At 46.3% G+C, this 20,721-nt stretch overlaps 1 protein-coding gene across 4 annotated transcripts in view; it reads right to left on the bottom strand.

Moving 5' to 3' along the window:
• Positions 1 to 20,721, bottom strand: part of Tbc1d14 (TBC1 domain family member 14) — a 91,529-nt gene that overhangs the window by 6,139 nt on the left and 64,669 nt on the right. For all 4 annotated transcript variants that reach the window (XM_028758045.1, XM_028758044.1, XM_028758043.1 and 1 more), the window contains 6 exons: positions 20,217 to 20,323; positions 14,650 to 14,730; positions 12,968 to 13,062; positions 8,841 to 8,912; positions 8,069 to 8,197; positions 5,539 to 5,648 (listed from right to left, as the gene is read on the bottom strand). In XM_028758045.1, the coding sequence (XP_028613878.1) occupies positions 5,539 to 5,648; positions 8,069 to 8,197; positions 8,841 to 8,912; positions 12,968 to 13,062; positions 14,650 to 14,730; positions 20,217 to 20,323 (594 nt within the window). The remainder of the gene's footprint in view (positions 1 to 5,538; positions 5,649 to 8,068; positions 8,198 to 8,840; positions 8,913 to 12,967; positions 13,063 to 14,649; positions 14,731 to 20,216; positions 20,324 to 20,721) is intronic.

Genomic DNA, 20,721 nt, shown 5'->3' with positions numbered 1-20,721 from the left:
GAACCAAACTTGGGTCCTCTGGAGGAATAGAACATGCTCTTAACCACTGAGCTATCTCTCCAGCCCCTTGGGTCTCTTTAAAAAGAAAAAAGTAGACCAGGATGGCCTCAAACTGAGGTCATCCTCCTGTGTCAGGTGTCACAGTCCTAGGCCATAAATACTTTCTTGAAGCCTGCTGTATGCAAGTTGCTACTCACTGGTAATGAAGATACAAAGCACTGAATAGGCAGACAACTCAGGAACAGAAGGGACAAACAAACATGGGGTTTAAGGATAGAAAGGGACTGTCAGGAGGCTATGCACTACGCATGCACAGAGGGTGGAATGCATGAGAATGCTCTACACCGGTTGATCAGGAAAGAACACACTGCTGAGGAGAGATACTTCTATCCAACCGGAAGAGGAAGCCGGTGGCCAGGAGAGGAGCTCCAGAGGTGTTCCCCACACCTGTGGCAGAGTTCACGACAACTGCATGTATGAGGCCAGCATGATGACAGATCATGCCAGTGGATGAGGAAACCAGGTGCTAGAGAAAAGACTGTCTAGGGAAGAACAAGGGCTCGGAACGGGCACAACAGGGTAGGCTGTTCTAGAGGTGTGGATTTTATCCTGAGTGAACTGGGAGAGTCTGAGGGAGCAGCATGCTGACGGCTCCTGGAGAGATGCAGGCTGGGCAAGTGATCCAGACAGCTGTTGTCTTGAATTTGGGCATGCAGCAGGGGAGCTGCTATAGTTCAGGTATGACTAGGCAGTTGTGGAGAAGCAAAGAAGAAACCCAAGACTTCAGTTCACCAGCTATGCCACCCAAAGAATGAAACGGTCATTTTACAGTCTGAGTTTGAGACATGTTATATGATGAAAGTTGGACATTCAAGTGATACATGAATTGACTAGCAGGTCAAAGGAAAATTCTGTGCCAAGTAACATAGCTGTGCAAACAGTCTGTAGAGAAAGTACCAAGCAAAGAAAAAGACACCAGGATCAGAAAGTCAAGGTTATCAAACTGTTCCCAGCCTATATCACACATGGAAAAGTCTCCCTGACTTGTTAGAACTTACCATTTATTCTATATGAGGCTGCAATAATTAAGGCTTAGAATATTATATCCCCTTTGTGTGTGTGTGTGTGCGTGTGTGTGCGTGTGTGTGTGTGTGTGTGTGCCTTTTAAAGAAAGTCTTTCTTGTTTCATACCTCCTCATCCAAGTCTCAGCCTTGGTGACTTCCTAGGGAGGCTGTTTCTGACACTAAGAGTCAGAAAAGGGTAGGTGAGTCTTCCTGTTTGCTTGTTTTATTTGGAGGCATTTTGCTTTGTCTTGTTTGTGCTTAAATATGGACATCTATTTCCACACAATTTGGTGTCTTTGTGGGATTAAGGTGAATGCCCAGCTTCTTCTAAGGCCTTCTATCTGTCTTGTAGAAGGCCTGCTCCTCCCTGTGTCTTCACGTGGTCATAACCAAGTGTTTCCTATCAATGTTCACATTGTACCTCATGTATCCCTTCCCTATCTGTCATTTAAAGCAGCCATAGTTCTCTCAGACAGTACAGTGCTGGCAAGGAGTGGATCTGTCATTATTAATATTGAGTTATTTCTCTGTGCCTTGCAAACCTTCATACCTTTAGGGCTTTGGAGATTTCAGCAGACATGTGAGTAAAATGCTCCTAAAAGTCCCTCTGCTTAGGTCAGGGTCAGGGGCCATCTATAGAACGGGCTCCCTCTCCTGTCCTCTGCTCTAGGCTGCAAGTGCCCCTAGGGCTCAGACCGTCAGTGCCGAGCAGTCCCTTCATACTCCCTCCTCCCAGCTCTGAGAGAGGGAGTCTCACCTCTACTCTGCAAACGATGACACTGAAAACAAAGGGCACAGTAGGAAACCTACTCACAGCTCAGGGTGGAGGAAACAGTCACCTAGCTGCCATGTCCGCAGAGAAACTATGGCTCAAGACTTAGGCCTACAGGCTCTGGCACCAACTTTTAGCTATGTCCAACTTCCTCAACCTGACTGATTTCTAGAAATGAGCCTTTCACCCACCACTGGTTCAGAAGCACCCTCAGCTGCTACTCTACCCAAGTTCCCCATATTTCTAAGAAAGTTAAGAACCAGTACTACAGTGCTAGCTGAGAACTCTTGGGCCTGAGGCAGCCAACTCCCAGTGTAGACTTGCATCCAGGCAAAGCCAAGGTGGACAGCTAGATTCAGTTCAAATTCAGGCACTGAGTCCAGAAACACTCCTGATCTTAAGAGTAGTCAGGAAAGCGCTTTCTGCTGTCGGTAGCCTTACCCTGAGTCAGCAGACTCCTCTCTGACCCATACCGAGGAGTGATGGTAAGGCCTGACCTCACACAGGCTGCGTGTCAGCACTGCTGCACTGCTGCTCTCTTCTACCCTACTCAACGTCCTAGCTAGCCAGCACATTTCCAGAGGGTGCTGGAGTGTTCTCCCTCTCCTCCCCAATCTCTTCCCCCTACTACAATGTGGTCCCTACTCCCAAGGTGTCCTTGGACAGATCCATAGCCCAGAAAATGAGACACATGAGTGAATTTGTACAAAATGCAATGGAAACCCAAACCACTGACTGTCACTTCCTTGAACCTGCCCTACAAGGAGAAAACTCTCAGATGACAGCTCTTCATTTCAAGGTGTCATCATATATGGAACACTTTGCTATGTCTTTTGTTTAGTTTAAGATTATTGTTACAAAACCAACTCAGATCCCCAAGTAACTCTGACATTGGACAGGAGAGAGAAATCTTTTGGGAAGTTAAACTGCTCCCCCACAGCATCTGAATTCCTGATAGTTAGGAGAATCAAATCTCCACAGGAAATGAGACAGTGACAGGCCCTTGCTCTGATCTTTACATCTATAGCAGAGAAGCAGACAGCCTATAGATAAACAAGGGCCCTTTCCACTCCCTGGAGGCTGCCATGTGAAAAATATCATTGCTTTGTCCCTGAAGCTTTCTCACCCAGTGTCACCCTCTAGTGTGTATGCTATTTAGTGTGACTCTAGAGCCTTGCTCCTGTTGTGTCCTGCCACCTCCTCAAGCTGCAGCCACACTCAAAATTACTGAGTCTGCCTTCATGTCACTGTTCTCTGCACAGTGCATAGAATGTATGAGAAGCATCTGGCTTCAGGGATAAGTAACCATTGTCAGCCACCTCCTCCTCTGCATGGCTGCTCTGCTGTCCTCCCTCCTCCAGCACCCATGCTTTCAAAGCGTTTTATCTTTTGCAGTTCCTCTCAGAGCCCCATGGTTCACTCTATATCCTCAAGTTTTAGGCAGGACAAGGACATTTCTATTTCCAAGGGTCCCTTCAGGTGCCAGTGGCCTAAAGCCATGTGTCCACTTGTCCCGCTGCACAGACTTCTCCCCTACTGTCCCTGCAGGACAGAGCTTTATGAAGGAAGCTCAACCACATCATGGCATAAAGGTCTCAGAAGCAAAACCCAGTAGAGGTTCTTTTCCTTGTGGACACCCTAGACCCAGAGCCTTGCTGGTTGGGACAGGAGCAAACAAAGCAGCCCTTCAGGACATAGCCACCATCATCAGTGAGAGTAGACCACGATCCACAGAACAGAACATTTCAGAACACTGTCCACATTGTCATGGCGGTTCTGCTTCATGGAGCCTGTCTCAGCACACACAAGTCAATGTTCTACTGTCACCCTCTAGAGTCTTGTTATGGAGCATTTTGTAAGCCACGGTTAAAAAGATATCTGAACGCCCAACCTAGAATCTAAGATTCCTGTGGATATTTAGGTAGATATTTAGGCTTACAGCTGTGTGGAGGGTCTGCCTCTCAATGACACTTGTTCTGTGCGCTAAGTCAGGAATATTCAAGGTCTCAGGACTGAGAGTCAAATATAGACAAATTAGGATGGCAAAGAGCCACCTGTGCACACAAAATGTTCGTAGGAAAGGGGGAAATCATCTGTTAAGCAAAGGTATCCCTTGAAGAGGGCATCCCTAACATTTCTATATAGGCCAGGCAGATAGGAAGCAGTATAGCTCAGATGGAAGCCAATCCAAGCCTGGTATTTACATTCTACAGCAGGATCAGCTCCAGTGGCTTCTGCTCAAGTGCAACCAGCAAACCATCAAATATTAAGTCAAACCCAGAACAGTCTCCAGGTTAAGGCAGAAGCCACACAGTGGATATCTGGCACTCATTCCCAAGGATGTAGGCAGGTCTGCTAGATCAAGTGGTTTGGCCTGGGCTTTGTCAGCACTTAGAATTATCTTCTAGAAGTTCTCTTGCCTCCTGAAGAAGAAATGAGGAGAAACCCAAACCAGCCAGCTCTCTGTCCAGAGTAGCTAACAAGCTCATTTTACCTCTCTGAGTTTGTGTTGTGGTCCAGATGGGCCTTCTGGGCAAGTGACATCTCTGCCCCATAGAGCCCCCTTTCCAAGACAGAGTAGTCACCCTGAAATTTCCTGAACAGCCAATGATTATGGTCTCTGCAGGAGGACAATTAGATTCCCTGGCCCTTGCAGACCATGATGCAGTATGCCATGCCTGGCTGGGACACAGGGTGCCTGAGGCACATTATTCCACAACATGACAACTGTTCCCTGCAGCACTCAGGTCTCCAGGTCTGGCCCTCTACCTGGTACTCTTGAGGGTGACACAACTACTTCTCTACAAAGACTTAGCTGATCTACTGCTTAAGGTCATAATTCTGAAACCTCCTACTTACAGCCCTCAGGAAATTTCTATTTAAAATTCCCATGCTTAAAGTCAAATCTGGCCCCTCTGTGCTTTAGATGTCAGCTGTTGACACCAGTAACCCTCCTCAGCACCGTCATCAACCCATGGTCCCCTGGCAAGTCCACAACACATTCCTAAAACCTGCCATGACTCCTCTCCCTAATTGTCACCACCCCTGCTTTCCTTCGCTGAGCTCTCACCCAGGAACTCCTGCCTTCCAAGCTGCTTCAAGCTGGCTTATACAACAAACACAAACTGTCCCATGTCCTATGGCCCATAGCTTGGCCTCTGAGACCCAGACGTTCTGGCTTCCCAAACTCCCTACCTTTATCCCTAGCCTTTTGCAATGATCCCCAATACCATCAGCATAGCTGCTATGCTATTCTGAGGCGCCACATGTTGTTCCCCGCACCTCCATGAGCCTAGGTTGAGGTCCATTGCCTCCTCTCTCCTCTCTCAGTCTATGCAGCAAGGCAGTGTCCAAAGCTCTGAGGCCCACATACCGCTTCTCCTCAACACTCACTCAAGCCCCAATAGTGGACTTCTAGTAAAAGGACTGGCACAGACATGGTGCCCAGAGACATCTTATTTAATGGATTGGCAACACTGCTTTAAGAACAGATAGATCTAAGACTGAGGGAGTCAAGAAGGCCAGTCAAGTCACAGACTATGACAAAGAGCCTGGAAAATAAACAACAGGTGTTCAAAGAAGAGGCGAACTAGAAAAGAGGAGAAGAAAACTCAGATGAGTCCTCTAAGAAGTTGACAGTGACAACAGTAAAGTAAGCAGGGATGAGAAGTACTCTAGAAACTAGAAAAGACAAGTCTTACCAATCGATTAGGTAGATGTCTGCAGTTAAGTTGTTTTTCTTGAAATGCGCAAACAATTTCGGCAAGTTTTCTTCAAAGAATACCTCAAATGCAGCAAAGTAAGTCAACATCTAGGAGACAATGTTAAACACACTAGTCAACTAGTCATCAGCATGATTTTCCAATCCACAGGAGTCAAGAGCTTTGCACACTTAGAATATAGTAATTGTTATCCAGTAACATGCAGATAAGTCTAACTCTGCCTCTAAGCTTCCCAGGGCAGCTCTGGTCACATCCCACCATTTCCTCAAGTTACAGAGGAAGACACTGAAACCCACAGCAGGTGCTTAACTTGCCACACGGGGGCAAGTGCTGGTCCATGGTAGAGCTGGGGCTTAAAGCACGCCCTGTCATGCTATGAAAGCTGCAGGAGCATTGTGGGAGATAGCAACTGGGAAGGTAAGGCTGCCTGCTGCCTAGCCTGGCACAGCCAGAGGGAGAGAAAGACTAGAGTCTGAGGGAAGGACAACGCGGCTCCAGCTTAAACATGCAGGCCTTGACCAGAGTGAATAAAGACACTACAAAAGGAAAGCAGCAACAGGCCAGGCTTGTACAAGCTTTGTAAGAAAAGAAAGAAAGCAGGGTCAGGGGAGAGACAGCATGAAGCCACCAACATAAAGGAAGAAGAGCTCCCACTGGCTGGGAGCAGCCACACCTCAGGGTGCGAGGTCTGCTCTACAGATCACCCACCAGGGGCAGAGGCAGAGCCCAGCCCTGACTTTTTACTCATTTTCATGACAGGACTACACTGTAGAGCGCAGGGACATGAGGCAATGTCTAGAGATACTTGTGTGTAGAGGCCTCCAATGAGCAGGAAACCCCACGGCAGTCATCTAGTCTAAAGGCTGCCAGTGCTGCCCAGAGCAAAGGTCCCACTCAACATCACATGCTGCTTCTCCCTTTCTTCATTCCATATTCAAGCAAAAAAGCTGAAATTATCGGAAGCAGGTACTATATATAGAATGAGAAAGTTACAGTATAGCCGGATAGCGCACTCCTGTAACCCTAGCCGTCAGGAGGCTGAGACAGTGGGCTTATGAATTCAAGCCCAGCTGGCTTATTAAATTGATATCCAGGACGAATGCATATAAATATACAATCAGTAAGTTAGCAGCAATAAGCTATTCAAGGGTGTGAATCTCTCCTAAAGATTTCACTCTTTTTCTTGGAGAGGAAAGTTTTCATCTGCTTGTGAAAGGAATCCCTGTAACTACTCAGTCAAGAAAACTTAAAGCACAGAAACACTGCAAGCCAGGCCTGTAGTATGCCTCAAAAGTTCCAGAAAGTGGGAGGCTAAAGCAGGGGACTAGGAGTTTAAGGCCAGCCTGGGCTATACAGTAAGACCCGGCCTCAAAATATTTAACAAAACAATGATAAAAATACTAATTCATGAAGGTCCTGTCCATAAGTGATGGTGGTTATGAGATTAATTCCTACTATTACACGGAGTGACTGCGTCACTAGCTGTCCTTCACGCTCCTGACACAGCAGCATGACATGGCTGCACTGGGGGGTCTTGGCAGATTTACTTACCACCTCATTTCCCCGTACCCCATTTTAAACCCTTCTAATATTTACAACTATAAATACTTACATAGTAACAATCTCTATATATAATGCTTTCTTCACAATTATGATTTTTCTCAGAACCAATTATTACAAGAACTTTGTACCAAAGCCCCTCTCAGCTTCAGAAATGGAATACCAAATAATCTTCCTGAAGCCACAGCTGACACTCCCCTAACAGCCAGAGTGAGCAGAAGCTTCAGAACAAGGAGCATTTGAGGAAGAAGTGCCCAGCTGACATGTGCCATCAGATAGTTGAGGTCTGGACAGATGAGTGGTAATGACCAGGAATTCAAAGCAATGCCAACTTAAAAGCTGATGGAAGAACAAGGTTTAGGACCTGGAATGGATTCAAACCTCAGCTCTCCCACGTACCAGATATGTCTTGGACAAGACACTTCTCAGTCTGTGCCTGCATCTGAACTAAACAGAGGACTCAGCTGTGAAGTTTTGGAGGAGGGGGTTCCTTAAAGGCCACCAATGGTAAAGGCCATCTGCATAGCATACTGCCCTGCTGGAGTAAGGGAGCATGGTCAGGAGCACACTCCTTTCTCCTGCACATGTGTTCCACTGTGACTGTGACAGTGAGCAGGAGTGTATCAGCCCCTGGTCCTTTACTCAACAGAGTTAAGGAGAACACTGCTGTTGCATCTCCCTAACCCAAAGAGCATGTGCTTGCATAGAAACCACCTTCCACCCTCATAAAGAGTACAGTGTTTCAGACACTCTCTCTAGGAGAATGCATTAATTTGTTCATGACAGAGGTGATGGCCCGTATGTTTCCATGCTTAAGTTCAAGTGTTCTCCTCATTATAAACAGCCCATTAGAAAGAGAATATGCATTCCTGTCTTGAAAAGACAGAATGATTGGATAGTTCTTGCTGCATAAAGACATGGTACTAAGATAAACAAACAGCATACTCACAAGGCCATGGTCCACTCGGAAAAATGCCATTTGACAGGGTTTATTCAAAAGATTAGAAAAAGCAATAAAGGCATCTGCAGTATCGAGGTTCAAGATCAACACTGCAGCTATAAAGGACATGCCCTGGACCTGAGGAAGGACAGAAAGGTTATGTTAACTAATGTGGCCACAAAGGTCAGAGCAGCTTTTATTTATCATGAGAAACCAAACAACTTCTCACTAAAATGGCCCACACAGCTACCCTTTCACTACATAAATAAACCCTGTCAGATCAGACCCACCCTCCACAGAGCCACAGCTCTGGTCATTAGCCACCTGCTTCCCCTCCTAATGGAAAATCATAAGCCAATCCTATCTTAGGTCTTAGGCATCTGAAATATTGCCCTCTGGTAATGTGCCATGCTGGGTGTGGTGCTGTGGTCACACATATGAATTTAGCAGGCTTAAGACCATGCACACGTAGACATCCATTAAACCATAGGAGTAGCAGCAGCACGCTTTTGAAAAATGGTTAATGGTAAAGCCTTTTCTATTTAATGTCAGGGGTATCAAGTGCACAAAGTAAAAATCACATGTAGTTGAAAGTGCAATGTATGTCACAGACCAGCTGCATCCGCCCAACTTGTCCAAGGAAACTGAATCAACTTATTTATCTCAAGATTTCCCATATTCCTCAAAAAGCCACAACAACATTCAATATAAAAGATGGGCAATGTTTTGACTTTCTTTATAGACAATAACATCATAAAAAAAACTGGAAAACATCACTTACATAACCCACATCCGGCCGGTAACAAGTATAAGCGCCCAAAATACTGTGCAACATGTCATGATATGGACCACCCTAAAAGGATTGACATACAAGATCAACACACATGCATAAGTACTGTTAGTCTCAGAACAGCGTCTAGCAACACTGCTGCTACTTTTGCTACAGTCACCCTGCTGGTCACACACGAGGGACTTTTGAGCACTATGCTGGCAGCTCTAGAGGCATTATGTAATTAATAAATGAGTTTGTCACTTGCTGTTAATGAAGAAGTCTGCAACTCTGTCTATGAAGCTGCTCTACAAAAGCTGAAGGGTCAGCTGTGCACAAGACCCTCGTGAAATGCCTGGCCTTTGGCCCCCGTTATAAACTCATGCTCCATTCCAGGTTCAGTAGGTAAGCCGGGTAGCCAGGACTCCTCAGAGCAAGTGACAAGGCTGTTGAGACTCAGCCTTGTGCCCACAACAAGTATGGTCCTTCCTGCCTCGCTTTCCTGCCTGTCATTCTTTGTTTCCTTTGCATCTTTTTGAACAGCAGGTTGGGAAAGCCTGTTCAAAGTCTTAGCTCCTCGTAGACGCCATTTCATTTCAAGCACTCTCCCAGTGGACTCCCCACGACCTGCTAAGATCTCCACTTGCTCTTGTAATTTGTTACAAACCTGTCACTTTCCCCACTTAATTGAACAGGAGACAAGGCCCGAGCTGCCCCACACTGTTAGTGTGCCAAAGACGCTCTAAAGGGAGTGGCTGGACCCACCTGAAGCTCCTCCGCCTACATCTACCACACAGCCTCAGTCAATGCAGGAATAAATATGCTTTCTAGCATATGACTAGGAAGTCACTCTGCAGGTACCCTTGGGTGGTTTACAAATGAATGACAGGAACCAGGTGATCACATTTTCTTGTTTTGTTTTGGTTGGTTGGTTATAGGGTCTCACTGTTTATCTCAAAATAGCCAGACCCTATTAATCCTGCACTCAGCCTCTTAAGTGCAGGGTTTACAACTCCCAGCAGACACTATTACATCCTCTCCTATTTTTAAAAAAAAAAAAAAAAAAGCTATATCAACGAAGAGATACCTTCAAAGCACAAAGAGCCAAATAAAGAAAATACAGTGAAGTGGGGGAAGGGCAACATGCAGGGCTAGGGACAATGGTGGCAGATCTACGAGCTGACCCAAGGGCTAGAGTGACTACAGATACAGAGAGGTTCTATGTGATCTGGGACTGAGAAAATCTATACTGATCTTTCCTTAGAGGATTTTCCACCTTGTCATTCCATCCTCTCATAGCGGTGCCAGCTCCTTTTCCTGAGTGCCCCCACTTCTGCCAGACTCTCAGGTTCCCTCCTCAGCCTTCACATTTACTGCTCTCTTGTCCTAAGATTCTAAAATCCTCTGGGGCCCACTGACCAAGGAGTCTCACTTAAAGGAAGTCTGAGAGAACAACCTACGCAGAAGGGACCAGCACTTCCATGGCCCCTCTTTTAAGCTCACCCTCTGCTCCCAGGTAAGCACCAAAGGACTGTCCATTTCAACTTCTCTGAAGCATAATTCAGGGACCATGTTTCAGGAGAAGCCCCCTCATACCCCAGGAATGCAAAGCTGGGCCCTCAGCAACGCAGGGCCTTCACAGGCTCTTAGGGCCCCATGACAATGAGGTGTGGCCCACAGCACAGTAGGACCCTCAGGACATGCTGGGAAGTCTGTCCTGTTTTACTCTTGAGTCCTACGTGTTTCTCTGTAGCAAATCTCTAGTCTTACCTCTACTAATGAGAAAGGTAATGAAGCTTCTCTCTGGTAGGCAAGAGACCACGCACCACAAGCTCCCCTTAAAGACTCCCATGGCCCCATTTCTGGGCTGTCTCTAGTGAAAGTCTTTAGCCTTTGGTGGACCTCACTGTCATTTAGCTTCAAATATAGTCCAAGATAATTAATAGTATAGCACTGATGGTTTCCCTCTGTGCGTCAAGTACTACGAACAGTGCTGTAAGACTGTGGAGATCATCTCTAGTCACAGATGAACTGATTAAGGAGCAGAGAGATTAAATATTTTACCTTCGGCCAAAATGCTAGCAAGAAGGCAACTGATTGTAATCAAACCCAATCAGTAAGGCCAATGTCAATCCCCTTCATAAAGCAGCATTGCCTAATTCCCTTCAGAGCTGGAGTTGCAGGAATCCCCACTGAGATGGGAAGGCCCAAGTATTCTAGAAGAAGGCCTCCAAGGAGATGACCAGAAAGTGGGCTGCAAGGTATGGGCTGAGGCCTACAGAACTGAGCTAGGAGGAGAAAGACAATCCTTCAGAGAGAGAAAGAAATATTCTGAAGACGACTGCCCAGCTGAGTCCACACCTGCCACCAAGCCTGAGCAGTTCTCCCAGGGATTAAAGACACTAGGCCAAAATTCTGGACAGCTATATAACTATGTAGACTTTTCCCCTTGCTTTGACTGCAAGAGTCCTGAAAACTCAATGCAACATTGCCAAATGAATTAAGTTACAGGAAGCCAAGAGAAAATAAAAGCCCCATCAGGTACCATAAGGTTCCTCATCTTATCCCCTGATCCAATCCAGAGGCACAGAGACCAGAAGAAACCATGAGGGAATGCAGGTGGGGAGCAAAGCAGACAAGGGACATCATATGCTCACTGGCAAGTCAAAGTACCTAAGGTCTTAAGCTCCTCCCTCCTTGGCATTGGGTCCCTGCTTTGTAGAATTACTGCGACAGCAATAACCCTGTCACTGGAACCTGAAGACTCCTCTTGGTCACCCCCTCCCCAAGCACCCACAGTACTCAGATTGGCACTGCCCTCGAGGCTAGCTAGTTCCTGATGCCTAGCCAAGTCATGCTCCCTGCCTGCTTCTCAGCCACAAACCAGAGTCCTAGAACTCTGCCCTCTACATACTCAGCTCTGGTTGAGGAGCAGTCCTTACCAGTGCTACATTCACTAAACTGAGAACTCCTCTGGGGAGGCTCCAGGAACAACTGTGTCTTCCACACTCATTCTTGCACAGGGGTCCCAACACTTCTGCCCCAGTTGTACTTCTGCCTGGTACCTGCTCTCTGCCAGACCACAGTAATTAAACCTAGTGTGTACACAGACAAGACTGCTCCCTTCCTCCTGGATATGACCTCTGATTCTCTACCCCGCAAAAGAGGACAGTGCCTCTCTTGTGCTTTCAAGGCTGTCCAGCCTAACATTCATCCCAAGCCTACCTAAACTCAATGTTCTGTTCATGCTGCAGCCACTTAACCAACTCATTCCAGTTTGTTACACCACCCTTTCCTAGTAAGCCACTGTGTATAAGGCAACAAACTGGGAACTATGATACATGACTGGAGATTCCAATAGGATCAGCAGGTAAAGTGAATGGAAGGAGGCAGGGCAGCCAGGAGAGGTGAGGGAGGCTGCTATGGCAACCTACAATGCCTAGGCTCTAGAATAAAGCAGAGAGAACGGAGAAGGGAAAGATGGAGAACTATTATAAAGGAGAGCTGGTGATACTCCTAGCTTACAAGAAAAAGGCCTCAAAGGACACTTCTGACTCAAAGAAGACAAGGCCTTGAGAGCGGACTTTAAGTCCAACCCCCACTCCCACCCTACCCCCCATCTGCCCAAATGACAGAGGAGAGGCCTTTCTTGATCCACTAACATCCAGACAAGAATCCATCCCCAAACCTTGTGGCTCATCATCTCAGAAACCTCACCACCTCTGCTCAGCCACCCAGCCTGACTACACCAAGGCTATGGGGCACTCCTTCCCGACTCTCCTTTCAGCAGGTCCCTGAAATCACATTGAGGCTCCTACAAAATGGACACAACTACCTACAGTCCTGAAAACAGAAGAGCACCAAGGAACACTCTGACAACCCATAAGCCCTTCTGCACCACCTGCCACGGCTCTGGAATGCACACTTTACAAAAAGAACCAATCACCTTTAAGGCAGAAGCATGACCAGGAAGAACCAGTTACACACATTTTAAGCATCTAAATGCATTGTCCCTGATCCCCACCTTACCTCCCCCCGCCAAACCCTAACTAACCTTTCAAATATGACTCCAAATACATGTGGCTCAGTATTTATAAAACTTATACAGGGCACACTTGTGACAAATCCCCACCACTTACTTGCTGGAAGATGCAGAGATTGGGAAATGTTCTAGAAATGTCCAGTTTAATAAGCTCCAGACTGGCCTCTCTGTCTGCTGCTGAAAACCCAGCATCTGTCAAAAGAGCAAAAGTCATTGCATGCCTCAGCACAGACATGGGTCATTACCAGGCTCTGACGCTTTAGAACGTGAGACACAGAGAGAAGCTCTTCCCAAGCACAGCTCGATCACGCCTCGCCTACACAGTGTCCACCTCCATCAAGTGCACATGGCAAGTACAGAATCTCTCACTCTAGGGATCAAAATGCCTCATGGCATGAGCTGGAACATCATCAGATTATTTTCTAGAGTCTAAAAATCAAAATCTAATTTGATATTACTTGTTATCAACAACAAGGAGAGAAATAAGTACAAGTTGAGAAATGCACACAATGAACCCAAGCATGAGGAATCACTACACAGATGACCTTTGACCTAAACAATCTGTGGTGAGAATGTTAGGTGTTGCCTCAAAACCTTAAAAGCAAAACTACACACGATCCAGCAATCCCGCTCCTGGTATGCAGCTAAAGGAGACAGGAGAGGTATCTGCAACGACCACTGCACGTCCATGTTCACTTCAGCACTATGCATGGTAGTCTGTCTGGAGGGAAACAGATGAAGAAAAGGTAGCAGATATGGACAGCAGATGAGCCGAGAGGGGCGTGGTGCCAGAGGAATAAACCAACCATAGAAAGATAAGGACTGTGTGACATCATTTGTATACTCAATCTAAAAAAGTTCAACTCTGAGTAGCAGAAAACAGAACAGGTTGCCCAGAGGCAGGGGAGGATGGAGCAGGAAGGAACCAGGAAGATATTGGTCAAAAGATAACAAACTTTCAGACAGGAGGAAATTCCCACAACATGAAGACTGTAGCGAGTTATACACTGTATCCTTGAAACAGGCCGCAGGGGCAGAGGTAAAGTGAGTCCCCATTAACAAAACCTAAGGAGGGGTTCAGCTAGGGACACAGATCAGCAACAAAAATTAGACCTAGCATCTATTTGATATTACTTATCATCAGCAACGGGGAAAGTAAGCGCTGAGATAGACTGAGAGGAGCAATCTATGGGAGGTAATGTGTATTATCTAATATAGGTCACCTACATTAATACTTTCATCTTAAATATTGAAATCCCTAAAGTATAAAATCCTAGAAATATAATTCTGAACTTTTAAAACTATATTTAAAGGCATTTACTTACATTTTTATCATGTTATAAATGCTTCAAAATATGTACATGACAGACACACACAATCTTGTCAACTTATAAAATAAAAATAGGAACAGCTTATGTTCAATATTCACAATAGTGTTTTATGAATTTTAAGTTTCCAATACGATAGCACAACAAGTCACACCGCCTAGCCACAGAGGTTATTGCTCTGAGTCAGTGGATCTTTCCTCTAATCTCATAGATACACACACCTGCTGCCTCTGGAAGCCAACACTCAATGAACCAGGCTACCAGGCAACTCTAGTTAGAAGCAACTGCTTGTGAGCAGGACACACAAACCCTCTGAGGAGCTGTGGGGTTCTATTTCTTCTAAAAGTTATTGCCTTTCTATTTTTGTTTTTTAACAGTCCCTTTGCCACAGGCCACACTCGCGTTGAGGAGTCCTGCCATGAGTGGCCATTCAGTGAGGGAAAAGCTGTACCTTCATTCTCCACTTCTGAGCCTCCAGTGCTGAGGGACCGCCACCGCTCCTTGGCCCGAGCAAGACAGATGTCAAAGAGCTCTGAAAGAAAAGTTTCTGGTAAGTAAGTCTTACATGTCCCCTCGACAACACTGAGAACACACAACTGTCTCTTTCTGTACACAGAGTAAGGCATTCTTCTGACAATTCCTCCCAGCTTAGCCTGAAAGACAGCCATTTACAAAGGAAGGCCACGCACACTGCCATGGGGCTTGGTGCCTTCCTCTGCTCACAGCTCCCTATTCATGTCTTGCTCTGACCTTCTGTGACTGCCCACTGCCTCTTGGATGGCCAGTCTCTTGCTTACCTCTGTATCCAGACTAGTGGCCTGGGGACTGAAGAGAACAGTTAGTCAGTGTCTCATCTATGGACTAAGGGGTGGGTGGACAGAGTCCATCTGGTTTCTAACAAGTTTGAGTCATAATGTTAAGAAAAAAAAAAAAGCTTTAATTTGAAATCCTTAAAGTCTAAAATCCTGAAAATATGAAAATACAATTCTTAAAAAAAAAAGACATTTATTTACATCTTAAGAGGAAGATTTGGGAAACATAAAAACAATACAATACATGTGTTGCTTTGTGCAACAAAATAGGCATCAATGCTACAGTGTAAACGAAGGACATTATATGCCTAAGTCATAAGCAGATGACCTATATACACAGAAATATGCTGAAAAGCAAAGTATATGAATAGTTATCATTATGGTTCATAACTGTGCACCAAGCTTCCTAACTGTGGCCATGTGAAATACTGGCCAGGAGACCGAAATCTTTAATCAAAACTGAGATGGGTTACCACTGCATATACAGTCATCCAAATAGCCTAGACTTTAAAGAATGTTCACAGATGCAGATGTCCAAAAGGACATCTCATTCAGCTATGCTGGCAGACAGGAGCCTAGCATAACTGTCCTCTGAGTGGCCCCACCCAGCAGCCAATGGAAAGAGATGCAGAGACCCACAGACAAACATTAGATGGAGCTTGGGGAGTCTTATGGAACAGTGTAGAGAAGGACTGAGGGACCCAAAGGGGTTAGGGACTCTACAAAAAGACTAACAGAGTCAACTAACCTGGACCCAAAGACTGAACCACCAACCAAAGAACAAGCATGGGCTAGACCTAGCCCCCTATGCATATGTAGATGTGCAACTTGGTCTTCATGTGGGTCCCCCAGTAACTGGACTGTCCCTGAATCTGTTGCCTGACCAAGGATCCCGTTCCCTTAACTGAGCTATCCTGTCTGGCCTCAGTAGGACAGATTTTTCACCTAGTCCTGCAGTGACTTGATGTGCCAGGGTGGGGTGATACCATACACACCATACACAGTGGTAACTGTCCCCGGGACACTTGCTGCATGGCCTCCAGGACAGTACTTCCCGCAACGACTCCACCTGCACTCAACAAACCACAGAAGCAGAAGCTGCAGAAGCAGTACCACCCATCTTCCTGCAACACTGTTGGCAGCTTCTAGAAGTACCCCAACCAGTAAATGCTGACCTCTTCAGATAAATGCTGCCTGAGTTCCTTAAAAGCTTCTGAATGTCATTAGCTTGGAGAAACACCACTGCTGACAAATGCTTAAAAAGAAAAAGAAAAAGAAAAAAAAAACTCTCAAAACTGGCATTTTAGACCCTGCTGCTTTGCATGATCAATCCTTCCAGAGAATTTGAGTGTCTACCTCTTCTCCATGGAAATTGCTTTTGAAATTCAGTTTCCAAGATTACAATATTCCCAATTTTAAACTTTCAGACCCATGATTTCTAGGATTAAGATGAGCACTGCCTTCAAATAAGGATGCGGGGAGCTTGCTACCCAGATGGCATGGGATTCCTCATCTCACTGCTGAGGGAAGGGCGTAGAAACTGTGCTCTGAGCAGGCAGAGCTCTCAAAGAACAATTCCTGTCATCAGAGAATTATCACACTTGTCTTCAAATCTCTTCCACATTCAGATCCTGTGTTTTCAGCAGCCCTGCGCCTCAGGCAGTTGCTAATTACCAGATAACTTCAGCTTCCCAATAACCACTGCAGGCCAGCAGACTGGGCTCTGGAGCACCACCACTGCAGGCCAGCAGACTAGGCCCCTGGAGCACCACCACTGCAGGCCAGCAGACTGGGCCCCTGGAGCACCACGAGCTATGCTCGTGACTCAACAACACTCCATGCCACAAGCGCTGGGTTTGTCTCAGTGCCCAGCTCCTTTCCCACCCCCACTCCCTGTACGCTGAGGACTGCTGACCAATCACTGCCTTTCTCTGAGTGTTTGCCATGTTACCTTTTTCATCATTTACTCTGCAGGGTAAAGCTGCCTTCATGGGTTTTACTAAGTGTACTCATCCTGATGACCCCATTCTGGTTTTATGACAGCTCTAACATACATACAACTGGTGTGCCATGGCAAAGTGACACAGTTATGACACACAGCTTTATTTTATTGTACTAAGAGAAGCACAGAAGTGTCCAGGGCTGGGGTCTTGAGCATGCACTAGGACCTCTACCCACTCAACCTCCAGGTGGGCTGGCAGATTTAGATGTTCAATTTGGGAATCCCCAGCTTTGTTCTTCTTAAAAGCTGAACAATTGAAAATTTGCTGCAACTTAACCTAATTAGAATACTAAGACTTCCTGGAAAAGTCAGGCTCGGAATTCAAAAGTTAGGGCTTGGGTCAAAACATTTCTGTAATTCTCAAAGAAGCACACAAAACTACTACATGGCATGCTTACTGCCAGATTTCCTGGAACTGGCAGTGTGCCTCTAGTCATATCAGACTTCCACTGCATCCCACTGGTGAATCTTTCTGCCTCTCAATTCTTCTCCCAGAGTCCTTATCTCTCTGCCTGGAAGTTCCGCCCTCACTTCCTGATTCAGCTATTAGCTTTATTAAGCCAATCAAAAGGTAAGGAATTGTCTATGTTTACAAAATATTGAGGCAGGTGATGGTCCATACGAATAACAATACCAAAATCTAGCCAGTATTCAGCTATCGAACAGAAATCAACATTACAATAATACAAAGACAACCTTCACACTGTGTATGAAAACGTTATCCCACCAGCATGTGCCCATTAGGGCTCCACCTTACAAGTGAAGAACTTGTTAGAAGGAGACTGGGTATAATGTGTCCATGTCTGAGCTCACAGAACCTCCCCCACAGTTTTACTATCGCATGTACAGTCATGGTAGAATGGTGACACTTTTCTCTCAGGACCCCAGCTCCAACCTCCTTTTAAAATTCAATTTATTATTGTGTATACACAAGTATGTGATGGGGGAGGAACTCACATGTGACACAACATACATGTGGAGGCCAGAGGACAACTGTGGAGTCAGTTCTCTCCCTCTACCTTTGTATGTGTCCCAGGATCAAATTTATAGCACTACGTTTGCATGGTATGTGCCTTTTCTGCTAAGCAATGCTACCAAGCACCCAGCCCTAATTTCAAAGCACAAGCCTGTCTTTCCTGTGTGGGGTTTGGATGTTTTGTTTTCCTGGGATGAGGGGTTGCTTATTTGTTACTGGATTTTGTTGTCAACGCGCCCCCCCCCACACACACACACACACATCTCAAGGGCTAAGGTGCAGGCACGAGCACCATGCCTGCTCAAGAGTGAAACTTAGTAGTACTGTTGGACTCTGGGTCTTCCCAGGTCAGAACATGAACGTCAGAATCAGTCAAAAGTAGAATGAGAACCTTGACCCCACACACACTTGCCACAGATGTGGAACACAATGCCTAACCTTTTTCAAGAAAACGAGGTCCCAAGAGCTGACATTTAATGAGATGTGAGGCAGTGTACAGCAGCTGGTGGTGCTTGGCACCCAGTAGACCAAAATCACTGACTCAGACTGGCTGGGAGAGACAGTAAGGTGAAGTCAGAAAGGTACGTTCATTCACTCAACAAACACTTCAGAGGGGGCCTGCCACATCCAGAAGATTAGGCTGGGCACAAATGACAGAGCAGATGGCAGTGCAGTGAGGCCACTCTAACAGGGACAATGGACAGGACACAGCATTCACAGACAGACATAAGCTATACAGAGTGAGCCAGGACCAAGGCATAGGTCCTCGACAAGATGTACACACAATTCAGCAGCTGCTCGGCACCATCGGCTCATCAAAGAGGTCATCACAGGTTTTAATTTAAGTAAATCAAACCCAGACATCAATCAATGAGAGCCAGAAATTAAACACATATGCACTACATGTTGCATCCAATTAGCCACAGGACTGTTGGTGGAGTTTAGAAGACTCTCAAGCACACACATCTCTGCATGCTCAGCAGCTTCTCACCTCTTCTTCTGAGAGGCTAAGATCTACCTCAAGTCACACATTATACATCTTCTCATACAAAGACTGTAGAGTGAAATTTTGGCAGCAGCCAGAAAAGGAGTAGCATTTAGCCAGAAAAGGAGTTTAGAGAAGGTTTTTTGCCCTGCCATCCTCCTTGAAGAAAGCCAGTCACCACCTGACTAGCAGCTCTGATATTCAGCATGGAGACACTACTTAGAACAAAGCTACTGCCATAGCAGAAGCCACATCATCAGGATGAACACAGTAAGCTAACTAGAGGGCTCAGGGACAAGCAATCTGCCTTAAACTGGAGAGTCTTTACCACAGTAAAAGCAGCCTGACCTCAATGAGAGGAAGGAGAGGCCGGCCGGCCTGCCTGCCTGCCTGCCTGCCTGCCTGCCACCTTCCAGAGTAGCTTACTTTCAACAGGAAGGAATAGGACTTCCCTGTAGTAAGGCTTCCTGTTTGATCTAGAACTCTTGAGGCCCAGAGCCCTGCTGGGCACTACAGATCAATGAGTAAGTCCATCTAGACTGGTGTGCCAGAGCCACAAAAGCTGTGCACTTGAGAGATTTGAGGATTTGTTCTGTCTTAGAGACAGGGTCTCACCCTGTAGCCCAGGCTGACCTTGATCCAGCAACAACCCTTTGGCCTCAGCCTCTCAAGTGCTGGGATTACAGCTGTGTACCACCATGCCCACTTGTTTTTCTTCCAAGTTCCAATACTGGAGATTGAACCCAGGGCTTTGCTTAAACTAGTCAAGCACTCTACCATGGAGTTAGGTGGTTAAGAAGCATCATAAACAGCTTAAAAACTGGGAGCAGGGGTCTCCCTCCCTCCCTAACATGCTAGCTTCACATGCTTATGCCCTATAGATACCAGCCCTAGCCTCTCTAGGGCTCAAAGCAAAACAAAAAAGCACCAAAGGGTATCCTAACCAAACACCTCCACTCTCCTGTCTGACCCTGAGGAGAATTCCGCCTACCTCACTGAGGCTTAGTACCCTGTGTCTGCTATCCTTCTCTTTAGGAAGCCTGCTCTGACCACTCAGGAATCTGGAGCAGGCAGCATTGAACCCACTACCCAGATACTCTCTCAAGAAAACAGATTTACCTGGCCTTTCCACCAGAGCTTCATGGCCGTGGTTACCATACTCTCCAATGTGGGAAAAGGGACAGAAGGGAGTCCCAGACCCCCAGGGTGAACTGCAGAGCCTAGAGTCACACAAGCCACTCACCGTGAGTGATGTTCAACTCGTTGCCAATGGCCAAGCTCCAAACTTTGCCTCTTACACTCGGAGGGATTCCCTGCCACCACAAGTCTCGAACCTTCTTAGAGCACCACCTGAACAGAACGGAAGCATGAGTTTCTACGTTTGCTCTCAATGGAGGAAGGCTCATCTGCACACAAGCCTCACCCCCACTTACCTTTCCCTCAGGGAGCTCCCCCTCCTGACTCTACTGAAATCCACACACTACGACTACTGCTGTGACAGGTACTGAAGGCACAGCATGGAACACCACAGACCAAAGAACCAAGACACCTTCCAGAACCAGGTTCTGGTTGATTAGATGTTATATACACATACACATGAAGAATTGAAAAAGACTATGAGCAGAAAACACAGACAGGGGAAAGAGAGTGGACTCCTACGGGACTACAAAGAGCTGTGCACAGGTAAGGAGTGCAGGGCATAGGGGAAGCAAGCTGGGCACAGAGGAGGCATGCAGGCAGTTCTCTTC

Source organism: Grammomys surdaster, unplaced genomic scaffold (genome assembly GCF_004785775.1).
Source record: "Grammomys surdaster isolate TR1022 unplaced genomic scaffold, NIH_TR_1.0 126187, whole genome shotgun sequence".
Taxonomy (NCBI): Eukaryota; Metazoa; Chordata; class Mammalia; order Rodentia; family Muridae; genus Grammomys; species Grammomys surdaster.
This window is presented reverse-complemented; position numbering and strand designations above follow the sequence as displayed.